We start from the raw sequence: 12,261 nt of genomic DNA, 5'->3' as shown, positions 1-12,261 counted from the left end.
CAATCTGTATTTGGCCACTGGCAATCCATGAGGGACACTCTTGTGTTGCTATTCTGAGAACTACTTAAAGCTAGCTTTTGGATTGTACTGCATATATGCTGTTAGTTGTGGCATGTATGTCACATGAAAACATACTTTAGGAAATAGGTTATTTTCTAAAATGACTTTAATTTTTTTACCTAGTTATTGGTATGACTTTTGCACATAACTACATACTTTGAGTTGATTCCCCAGAGTATGTACTCTGATAACAATAGGAACATAACACATCACAATAGCTGAAAAATATTCATTAAGGAGGGGGAATGAGAAAGAGATAACAGGTTTGGTGGAAGATGCCTGTTGTACTTGACATGAAATTCTCCTTCCACTCGCAGTATCCTTTCAGAGATCACTAATTCTTTTAACCATAAATATACAAGTGTGGATAAAATAGCTGCGGAATAGCAGTTTATGTGCCTCCCCAAATGTCTTAAGTGTTTTATTGGTAGCTAAGCCGCTCTCTGAGCTGGGGAGAACTTCTGGTTTGAGTTACAAATGGAATGTGTGAGGGACAATAAACTGTGAGGAAAAGACAGGCTGAGGGGAGAGAGGCAATGAGGTCATGAGGTTACTTCCATGCATTTGTGTTAAAGAAGAAAAAATGTAAGAGGCTGTTAAATGCTCAAGACTGTAGTGAAGGTAGTTATGACCAGATATAGCAAGAATGAGCAGCCTTCCAAGTGCTGCAAGAAAAGTCAGCAAATGCTATTATTTTGAGAAGCTATTTGCTAGTATAGACGGAAGAAAACTCACATTAACTTTCATATCTTCAGAAAAATGTGTGTGTGTAATGAAAACGTCTATACTGTCAGTTTATCTTTTTTAACAAAAGTATGTAAGTAGTAATTTCTGAAGAGCAGAAGGCATTTCTCTACCTCCTCCCTCAAAAAGCTCCTGTTCAGGCATATGTGCCTGCTAAGCAAACATTCTGTCCTCCCCTGTTGAAACAGATCCAGGTTTCTTTCTCAAGGTGCTTTTGACTACTTTGGACAGTAGCAGCACGTTGACTCTGACATGAATATTCCCGGTTGTACTGCTGCAGATGGAATTCTGAGTAAAAGGAATGAATGTTGATTAGATTTGTCAGTGTTTCTTTTGCTATAGCCTGGCAGATCTCTGAGCAGCAGCAGCAGATAATAAAGCTGCATCTGTAAAATTTGAAAGCTCCTTCCCTACCCATTGGAACAAGTGCAAGGATATTTTAAATCAATTTGTATTTTCTAGGAAAAAAGTTAACTTCACCTTCTTGTGAAACTCACTGGACAGACTAGTAATGAAAGAGGATTTTTCATTTCCTCAAAACCCTCTTAGTGTGCAAATTGGGAAAGTAGCCTTAATAAATATTCCATCGTACTATAGCAATGTATCTGTTGACGTATGTAGAAATTCAGTATGTATTTCTTATTTGAGCATAGAAACTGAATATTATTCTTCAGACCAGTGGTTTTGCTATTGCATGAAAACTTTAAGAAAATTTATCTCAAAGAGCAGTTGCTGACAGAGATGAAGTGATAATGTGGCTATGAAATAATCTGCTGGAATAAAAACTGTTTTCCCAAGTGGCTGTAGGGACTGAATAGCTGACATGTTTCTTTGGGTAAAACTCATTGTGCTATGTTCTTTCTGCTCAGGCATTTCTGGTCTTTACAAAAAGCAGATAATCTCTCTTGTGTCATTTTTAATTGATTTTTCTTCTCTTAAAAGAGATCATTGGCACCAGTCCAGGAAAAGACAGGGAGCAAGTAGGGAATTTAAAAAAACAAAACAGACTCTTTGATTGCTGGATCTGATGGAATAATTAATACTTGATATTTTCAGTACTTTTTCATATTGTTGACTTCTGAAAGCAAGAGAAGATTCCTTTCTATTCTGAAGATAACTGAACAAAACTGTGATTTCTTCAGTATGCTAATTAATTTCTTGTAATCTCCTTGTAGGAATTGATAAGAACTTTTTATTGGCTCATTAACAGGAGTAGTACCAGCTACTCTGTTTTGCAATCAAGTAAATTTTGGGGCATATGCTCTGTTTTGCAATCAAGTCACAGGCAGTTCAAGTCACTTTGATGCATCCATTCCCAAACATTTTCAGTAATGGGCCTTCAGATGTGTTCATTATTAATAATGGTATTAAAAAAAATAGAATCTTGGAAGCCAACAGAAATGCTAAAGGGATATCACAATAACATCAAAGCTATAGTAGACTTCAAACAGTATCATACCGTAGTTCCAAGATCAGGGCAACTTTGCTCTGTAATGAAATTTGCAAGATAAATCAGCGTATAACAAATCTTCTGTCTGAGTGTTCTCTGACTTTGCAGATACTTTGTTAGCTCAGTAAATTTTGCTATCGTCCTGTTTAAAAATAATGATACATATGAGGGTTTTTCTCTTCAACATCTGCATTTTTGATGCAAACAAAAATGTCATCTGAAAACATCTCAGAACACTAAGGAAGAAGAAGGAAGGAAGATGATTGCTATTTATATGTATGAAAGCAAAAGAATTTGATACCCTGCTAAGTCCTTGAACTTGCTGAGCTTTGGGTGAAATTTCATTGCCTGCACTGATAACAGCTTATGAATTTAATTTTACAAGTTTCTGCTTCTAGATGGCATGAGAAAAATGTGTTTGCTTTGTTGTTGTTTGGGAGTTTGGTTATTTTTTTTCTTAGGAGTTAGATTATTTCAAGAACATTGCTTTTTTACTTCCTAGGAGAGAACCTGGCTGTTCCTTGAGGGGTGCCGAGGGGTTAAAATATAGATAAATACTTGTTTCCCTCTCTCTTATAGGAGACCTGCAAAGAAAAAGAAATAAATGCCATTAACCTACCTTGTTCAGAGACAACATTAAATCAGCACAACATGGCACAGCATGGTATTGTCCTTGGATTATTCATGATGACTGTTTTATCACTGTTGGATGGAAGTTCAACTTTCCTGTTAAATCAGCGTCTGAAGGGGAGATTTCAAAGAGACCGTAGAAACATCCGCCCAAACATCATCCTTGTTCTTACTGATGATCAGGATGTAGAGCTTGGTAAGAGCCCAAAGTAAAGAGAATTTTAGCCATTAAGCATGGTACTGCTTTTCCTTGAAGCTGGATTCTTGCATTCAAAATAATTTTTTTTCAGTTTGAAAAATGAGAGGAAGAACAAGTTCAAACCTGCGTTTTTGTAGAACATCCTTTGCCTCTGTCTGCAATTCAGGCACAGCAAAAGCTAGTCCCGAATTAAACTTCCTGTTTCTGTGGAAAGACGCAGTTCATGCCTGTCTGTCTTCATGTAAACACCTAAACTTTGCTTCTGGCAATTGCAAGTATAACCTGGGAAGCTATGTGCCAAAACAGTAGGTTTAAATTCATAACTGATAGTTGCACCTTGTAATTACCCAAATTCTTTTGTGTAATTGCAGACATTCATTACACATACATTTTTCATTTTATTTACTTAAATGTTACCTGACACAGTCATACTATTCTTGTAATTGTCCATTTAGATGTGTAGTTAATTACTGACCAAAATGGTACAGAATGAAAATGTTCTAATGTGTTGTCAATGCTATGTTAATTGTTGAAGAAAGGAGATGAAGATTAAACACATGCTTTGCCAAATGATTTGGAATAATGAATTAACTGACAGAGTTTGGGTTTTGTTCTGTTACATGAACAAGCTTGTATTTACCAAATGTTGCCTTTACTTATGAGAAGCGATTAACACAAGCCAGTTAACACTAATAATTTTGCATTAGAATTACACTCTGAAGTGTGTATAAAGCCTGGGTCATCTGAAAAATGAGAACTTGTGGATGTGTAGTCTGGTGGGGGTTTTTTGCCACCAAATTTTTATGCATCGGATTTCTAGTATGAATAGGAAAATTTGGAAAACAGACCTCGCAAAGGAACAGAACATAAAATTAATCAACTTGTACTTCTCATGCACTTACTCATCTTGTTGAGAAGTTAATCACAGCAACGTGGCAGTCTTTTTACAGATGCTTCCTTTGTATTGATATTACTGTATGTCTGCGGTACCATAGATGTCACATTTTTCTCCAAGGTGGTAAGAAAGCCTGCTATGGAAATAATCTCATCAAATTAAATGCAGTTCCAAGTAGTAGAATCAGAAGATTTTGTTGTTGTCACCTTTTTTTTTAATGGTTATTTGGATCACAAATGAAGCAATTTCAATAATGTATATCCCAAAGAACCTAAGTACATTATCCTGCAGGCTTGGAAGGTGGTCCGAAAAAATGTATCATCTCCTTTTTTATGCTAGCTTTTGTGTTTCTGATGCAGTTGTCTAAGTCTTTTGGACAGTATATTTCACTTCTCTGATAATATGCTGCTTTCCAATTTCAAGATAATGGGCACATGTCCATGCAAATTAGGATCTAACTAAGCAAAATCCATTTGATGAAGCTGAGATTTGATATTCATCAATTGCCACTAATGGCTTTGGGAGACCTAATATTTGTTTGAATTAATTTTTATTCCTGTCTGTTGTCTGGTGAGCTGTCCAAGTTAATCAAAATGGCAATCCAAAATTGCATTTGTGGTGATTATGGTTAGTGCATTTTTAGAAAGATGAAAACAAGATGTGAGTTACAAATAAAAGCTAAGGAAAAGTTGGAAGCTATGAAAGTGTAGCAGAGAAAGCTATGGGTAAGATTTCATCTGTTCCTAAGAATATTCTGTAACTGAGGGGTGTTATAGCTTTTATTGTTCTTTTGTAGCTACTTTGGAGGTGAAAGGGAATATAACACAATCTTAAGTGCCTTTGCCAGCCTTGCCTTTATTTATTTACAGATAGGTTTAGCAGTGTGCCAGTACTGGGTGGAGTTTACAAGAAAGACTATGTTGTCCTTTACTGAAAGGAGTACAGCTTTTTTTTTTTTTTTTTTTTTTTGTATGACTCTTCATCACCAGTTTTACTTGGGAAACCAAACCTCAGCCTTTTATTGAAAAAAGGAAAATACTGATGACGGGCTAATGGATCAGATGCATAATCTCCAAGTCAAAGGAGAGTGAGTGTAAATTGTAAGGGATACAAATGGGAGAAGACAAATGAGAACACTAACAACTACTGAAACTACATATTTCGTAGACTGTCTAATCAAAAGAGTTGTATTGACAAGCATAATATAAAGAGGAGGAATATAGTGAAAAGGAGAAACAATTAGTTAGGAGCAAAGATTTTTTCCCCATTAGAGCCATTTAAATAAGTTAATACAATGCTGTTGTCCCCTTTGTGGAGGACTCAGCATCTTTAGTTTAGTCGGATCTGCCTACTGTATTGCTGTGGTTTTAACAAACCAGGTAATTTCATAATCTAGTTGGAGAAAGATCTGGTAATTTAGGAGTTATTTCAACCATGTTAGGGAAATCTGAGTGAGAGGTGATTTGTATGTTTTGAGACATTCCTATGAAAACGTACAAAACTAGCATGGAAGGTAATTTTTCTTAGTTATCATATGTGGAGATTGGGACTTTAGAGCTTTGTTGAATGTGAGGGGAAGAAAAGGAAATGAAGATATGAAAAGGGTGTCAAATGAGTTTCAAGTAGGATAAAAAGAGAAGTCTTTAGGGGACAGTTAAAATTCTGGGGTTCAGTTTATTGGAAAACACTTCTGAAATTGTGCTTCAGAGTAGACACGTCACTTGATACTTAATACAAGTTCTTAAACAGCTGGAGCTCCCTAAAACATGTAAATTATTACCTCTGACGACAAAACACAACTAATAGGAAGTCAGTATTATTTAATAAATAATTGATGTATTTTCTCCATTAATAATATTCAAAATATCATCCTTATCCCTGAGGTGAACTGTGAAGATATTCTAAGCAAAGTTATGCAAAGTTATGCAAAGCACACATTTGAAGTGGAATTTCAACATAAGTTTTGCTTAGCTTTGTTCACTGAGTAGTTTTAATACATCAAATTGATTAAACTTCCATATTTTCACAGTAGTCCGGTGGGTATTTTCTTAAATGGCTTAGAAATTTCGCTTTTAACTGCTAGATTTTTGTTTATTATCAGTGGTTTTAGATGGGCAACAGAACATATTGTGAATTAAATACTGACACTTTCAAAGCATGACTTCATGTCGTACATCCACTAATGAAACTTCAGAAGGTTTTCTTGCTCAAAAGGTGATCCAGTGAGGTTCCAGTTGCTGATTAACACATAAGTAATCTGCCAGAGAATGGATGTCTGTGTATTGGACGCAAACTGAAGAAAATAAGTTTTGGTTGGCTGATTTAATGCTGTTTAAAATATTTAAAGCTGGCCTATTTAATATTAGACAGAAGAGTATGCTGGATTTTTACTTTCCACTGCCCTGTCACTCTGTATTAGTTCTCAAGCTGGAGAAGCAGATTAGATCATATGTTTTTGTGTTAAAGATTGTTGATATATGGGGCCTTGTCTTTACAGCAGTTTTATTAGAGAAGCTTACTGTCCCCAAGGGGAGTCTTAACATGTACTGTTATTTATGCACAGATGCCTCTGTCATTTAAAGGGATTGTTAAATTGTATTTCAATATTGGGATGACAAAACATTCTTTCAGACTGCCTGTTAATGCTTGGGCTAGCTCATAAGACAATGCAAAATAAATATCCACTGTTTTCAGGCCTGCATAATATATAATTAGCTGTTATAATTGTCAGCTGTGCTGTTAGTACCTTTAAGCAGCAGCACTTAACTCACAGCTAGAGAAACAAAAAAGTAAATCTTGCTTTCTTCAGAAACTCCTTCTGATATGTGAAATTTAGCGAGTTCTAATGAGGCAGTGCAATAACCTGCCTTAGTTTTTTCACAAGGTGATTTGACAGGTGCTCTGACTTGAGAAATGCACAGACAGATTTTTTTTTTTCCTAATACTCATTCCCGCAAAATGGTCTCAAACTAATACCAGGGCAGTTTTTAGGTAAAATGACCTATAGAAGCAATTAATCTTCCTTCATGGTGCCAGAGAGTCCGATTTTGTATGTGGCTTATGACCATTTTCCCTCTAGGTTTTGAGTCCTGGTTATATCAATGTGCTCTGTATCAATCAACTTACTGTTGCAATTTCATAATGAAATCCCTGCCTAAAGAGCTTAGAAGAAACCTAAACCCGTTATTGACAGAAACAACATAGTTTGTGCCAGATGGTTGCAGGATGCTTTGATTAAAGCTGAACTGTTAATCCAACTCAGCCTTGGGTAAGTTAACCCCAACTCTATTCAAGCATGAGCCCGTGCCTTCGTCTCCATGTTGTCAATTGGCTTTCTCTGCTCATAAGGAGAAGGGAGGGTTGGTGATGAACAGGTTTAATCTCCTTTGCTAGGTCATGCTGTTGGTGACAGGTACCATGACATTCTTTAGAAAATTGAAATTTTTCCTAGATCAGGCAAATTTTTCACAACTTGCTCTGATGCAGTTTTGACTATTAGGCACTGGTAGAAGAGGGAAACTAAATTTCTTGTTCCTTTGATCCTTGGTGTTTCTGGGTTTAGGAAGAGCACTGATATTGATCCAGATTTAGCTAGGTGGTTGTCTGTGGTAAAGGCCCAGTCTTTGACCAAAAACTTGTCTTAAATGAACAGAAAAACCATTTGGCAGCAGCGTAGCATTCAGTAATTGTTGCCAAAAATACTTTTATTCAAGTTACCCCAATTTATACAAGTTCCCTGCTTATTTGTTTTTAGACAATGGTTATATAATACATAGTGTTACCTGTCCCAGGTGGCCATCTAAAAATCTGATTCTACAGAATCAAGCCTAAGAAAATGTAGATAGTGGTAGGTAAGACTGTTACCAGAATCGATGAGGCAGATAGCTAGAACTCAGTGAACTCGTTATGGAAATTATTATGGGAGTTTTATGTTATCTTTGGTTCAGTGACAATTACAGAAATCAATACCTCCTAATACCTCACATTAGGGAATAGAACAATTTATCTAGAGAACAACTCTAGCAGACCCTGCTTGAGCAGTAGTTTGGACTGAATAGTCTTCCAGACTAAATGATTCTGTAGTTACAACCCTCCGCCTTTTGCGTAAGATTGGCACAAAAGGTAGCGTATCAAGTTTCTTGTGAAACCAAAGATTAAATAACACTTATGGAATATGCAAGCTTTGGACTGGGTTGCTTCATAAATGGTATTTCACCCTCAGCTGCTGGAACAGTACTAGCAGCTCCAGAAAGGCTGGAGAGAAGGTGCAGATAGTTACAGTAGCAAATCTTGAATTTAGAGAGAGAGAGAGAAATGAAAGAAGCATTACAATCTATGTTAAAATGCTTGAGTCAAATCTTTACTTAGAACTTCAGTATTTAGTCCTTACTGAAACGATGGAAGAATTTCACTGAGGCAGGACGAGTAATCTCTTCGGATTTGGGTTCACTCAGAGATAACAACGCCCTTACTACCTGTGCTTCATTCTGGTCTGTAATATAATTTCTGAGCTCTTATGTAGCTCTTGTGGCTGAAACAAGAAAATAATTCTGAAATGGTTTTCCTCTTTCAGGTTCAATGCAAGTGATGAATAAAACGAGACGTATCATGGAACATGGAGGTGCTCATTTTGTCAATGCCTTTGTGACGACGCCCATGTGCTGCCCATCTCGCTCCTCTATTCTTACGGGGAAGTATGTCCACAACCACAACACTTACACTAACAATGAGAACTGTTCTTCTCCATCTTGGCAGGCTCAGCATGAAATACGTACGTTTGCAGTGTACCTCAACAATACAGGGTACAGGACAGGTAAGATCAAGGGTGGGTCCATCCAAAAGCTTCCTTAGAATTGCTAGTATAGAGGCTAATGTTTAAAATACATTGTTTTTAATTTCGTCTTGACTGCAGCAGTGCATAGTGCCAGAGCTTCAGTCTTCCATGTTGGTTTAGCTTCCTTGTACTTTTACTTGAGGAAATTTTTATTTACAAACAAACAGCCGACAAAAAGCCCAATACTTTTTTTTCTTTTTTCTTTTCAGAAGGTGGGAATAAAATACTATGCATGCTTGACCTGAAGGCCTAGCAAATGTAAATATGGCCTATAATTACTTGGAGTGTGCAGAACAACCAAGAAAGATGCTATGAAAAGGAATTAGTGTTTTGACTTTTTTCATAAAACTGATATGTTAAGCAAGTTAAGAATGAAGGAGAAGGAACTGCTCCTTTTGTGCTTTGGGGCAGTCAGCTGGTATGATTTCTCTAGACAGTCAATTCCCAGAAAGGTGTTTAGGATAAATAATGGCTGAGGAATAGTTGGCAAGATGAAATGTACTCCTGAGAAACAAATTATACTCTGCATGCAGTGATCCTCGGGAACAAATATCCTGTAGAAAGGATTTCAGAAAACGTGTAGCATGTGTTTCACACCTAATTCCTTCTTGCTTTCTCCAGAAACATTGGATCTAGGTCCTTGCCTGTGACGGTGGTTGTGTTACATTTCTTGCTAAGGCCTTTTGTCATGATGAGAAACAGGCATAAATGTGATTCAATTTGTGTAATTATATATAGAGTGTATATGAATAATAATTGTAACAAGATCATTATTTTTTTCTAACTATTCACAGGAGTTTTACGTGTTATTGCTTCAAAGTCTTGGTCTTAAATAAGTGATTTCCTTGTTTTGTTTTCCTAAAATGAAGACGTGAATTAATCTGGAAAGAAATAAATTAGGGGAAGTGCACAAACCTTATTAATTGGTTGCTTTTTCCCTCCGTTTATCATTCCTGGCACCAATACTGATGAGCATATGAGTACCAAAGCAAGGTCAATGTTTTACTCTTCATAGATTATTTGGTTTATGTTTACTGAGCTTTGTCTATTGTAGCAATATTTATATGTAGTGGTTGTATTTCAAGAAGCTGCAGTTTTTACTAACTTGCATAGCTATTGCAAATGTCCTGGTGTTCATATGTCCTAGCTTTTCTTCATTAACTGAATGTTTAAATTTAGAGCCAAGATCTTAGTGAATCTATACTACATTTTCAGGCTACCACTCTTAATAGACAATAGCACTTTCCATCCCTGCCTGTATGTTATGCATGGGAGGGCTAGGTACGCTTTTGAGATGGAGCCATTTCACAACTTTAAGGGGTGAATTATTTATTACAAAAAGAAGTGTCAAATATATTTTTTGTCAAAAGTAAAAGGTAAATGTACAGACAATAAACCACTGTACAATCTAGATGACTTCTTATTTGGTATATATCTTGTTGAAAGGAAGCCTGTGATCATATTGAACCGTGGTTGGACCTTTCCCCTAACTGGAATCAGTAAAAGTTTATTGTTTTTATTTATGAACTAAAGCTTTTAGTTGAGTTCTTCCTGGTTTATTTTTAGATGGGAAAAAACCAGCTTGGTTAAAATACAGCAAATAATTATTCTTGTACAGCATATCCTAGCAGCTCCCTGAAACTTGCAATTGGGCTTTCTTCAAATCCTGTAGACAAAATGGCTCTAAATTAAATTCTCTGGGGCGTCACCCAAATAGCATAATGCAGACTTTGCTCTTTTATTACAATTCAGTATTAAGCTGGATAAACTCTTGCTTAGAGTATAAAAGCTTAAAAAAAGTTACTAAAAAAGTCTGACAATCTACTGTTGGGGATATTTTTGGGTTTTACGTGTAGAGAAGGAAGAAATCTTGGATGTGGAAAGAGGAGGATAAATCTAAATGTTAAGATTCTTCTGTGATCATGGTGTATAAAAGGGGGGAGGGATGCCCATTGTAAATTTTTATTAAAATGTCTCACTGTTGTGGTTTTGACATTAGGAAATGTTTTATGGAAAATCCGAATGGTCAGGATTGGCCCACAAGGTGTATGAGCAGACTGAGCACTAGAGAGGTGTGTTGTAAAGCAGTGCTCTCAATCGTGGCACCAGCAAGCACTCCCGCTGTCTGTTCTGCTCCCTGGTGTAGGAATCATGCTGTTGTGATACACCGAGACATCATGTCCTCAATTGGGATAAAGATTGGTGATATAAAGATTGCCATTTCTGCATTTATTTCCTTTTAACTTTCCAAGGGTTCCTGAGAAGGATATTCAGAAAGATATTTATGCTTTAAGGTTCTAGTTGTGTGTTAACTTTTGTGAGCTGTGCCAGAGGCATTAGTCAAAGAGGATTTTGATTCCATTGGGAATTTGCTTATCTGAGAAGGACAAGCAAGACTTGGCTCACCATCAGCATTCTTTGGTTTGATTCCTTGTTGACCATTTCAAGGTATTTGGTTTGAGTACTTTTGTTTTATTTGGCTTCATCTGCTCCCCTCCAGCCAATTTCCCCGATTCAGTAAATAGATCTTGGCACTGATCCTTGGCCACAAGTGAGGAATGTGCAATGCAAATTCAGGAAAAAGAACAAAGGTGTCGCAAAGATTATTGTGGGTTGCCTTTGTCCTGCTACATATCAGACTAGTCCTGTGGCATAACAACCTGTAGACTCTTCTAACTGCAGTGGTTACAAGTCACTGTACAGGATGTTTTTTACAACTATTATGTTTCATTAATTGAATGATATTTTTTATTGCAGTTACAGAGAAGAGCTGTGCATGTAAAGGCTCTTGCCTTCAGAACTGCTCTTTATATGTCCCTGTGATGGTGGATGGAGCATGTGATAGCACACTGTGCTATCAGTGTGCTGTAAGGTAGAGAAAAATTGGCCATCAATGTGCAGTAAACTAAAATGTGTGTATACACACTCGTGCTCCTCCTCTTAGTCTACCGGGTGAAGTACTTCAATGAACTCATAATTTCAAACACTGTTGCAGACATACAAGTGACAAGAAATAATAAAAAAGTACTCAGAACCTGGTCTTCCTAGCATCTTGAAACTGATGGAACTAAAGGAATCTGATAACAAAATGTAGTCTTAAGCCTCTCTTTGCATCCTTGAAAATCTCTTAAGATTTAGGAGCTCATTGTATGTTTCATGCATTCCATTAGATTTCCTGCAGTTACTGAGGTAATAATACTAATGCCACATCATCTAATCCTTACAGTACTGTGTTTTCTGTTGTCACAAAAGGTACTGACTGGGATCTTTTTGTTGACCATTTTGAAGGTGGCTTCAGCACTTAGGTGTTACTGATTTTTGGAAAATCTGGTCAGTTATTTTGATACCTAAAAAGAACTGATACCTCTTGAAAAAATTCTTACCCATGGAACCAAATTTAATACCAAATGACAGGATTTTATCTCAGAACCCCTGTATTTCTGCAGTAA

At 36.6% G+C, this 12,261-nt stretch overlaps 1 protein-coding gene across 9 annotated transcripts in view; it reads left to right on the top strand.

Annotated features, from left to right (window-relative positions):
* The window catches only part of SULF2 (sulfatase 2), an 81,490-nt gene that overhangs the window by 33,886 nt on the left and 35,343 nt on the right, over positions 1-12,261 (top strand). For 7 of the 9 annotated variants that reach the window (XM_085079389.1, XM_085079382.1, XM_085079381.1 and 4 more), the window contains 2 exons: positions 2,834-3,080; positions 8,552-8,791. In XM_085079389.1, the coding sequence (XP_084935515.1) occupies positions 2,906-3,080; positions 8,552-8,791 (415 nt within the window). In that variant the 5' untranslated portion in view covers positions 2,834-2,905. Of the gene's footprint in view, positions 1-2,833; positions 3,081-7,057; positions 7,247-8,551; positions 8,792-12,261 lie in introns of all 9 variants that reach the window. The other 2 variants (XM_085079387.1, XM_085079388.1) reach the window with 2 other exon arrangements.

This window comes from Lichenostomus cassidix, chromosome 20 (assembly GCF_008360975.1).
Source record: "Lichenostomus cassidix isolate B80296 chromosome 20, HeHo_3.0, whole genome shotgun sequence".
NCBI classification, from domain to species: domain Eukaryota; kingdom Metazoa; phylum Chordata; class Aves; order Passeriformes; family Meliphagidae; genus Lichenostomus; species Lichenostomus cassidix.
The sequence above is the reverse complement of the archived record's forward strand: the minus strand, read 5'-3'. Positions and strand labels throughout refer to the sequence as shown.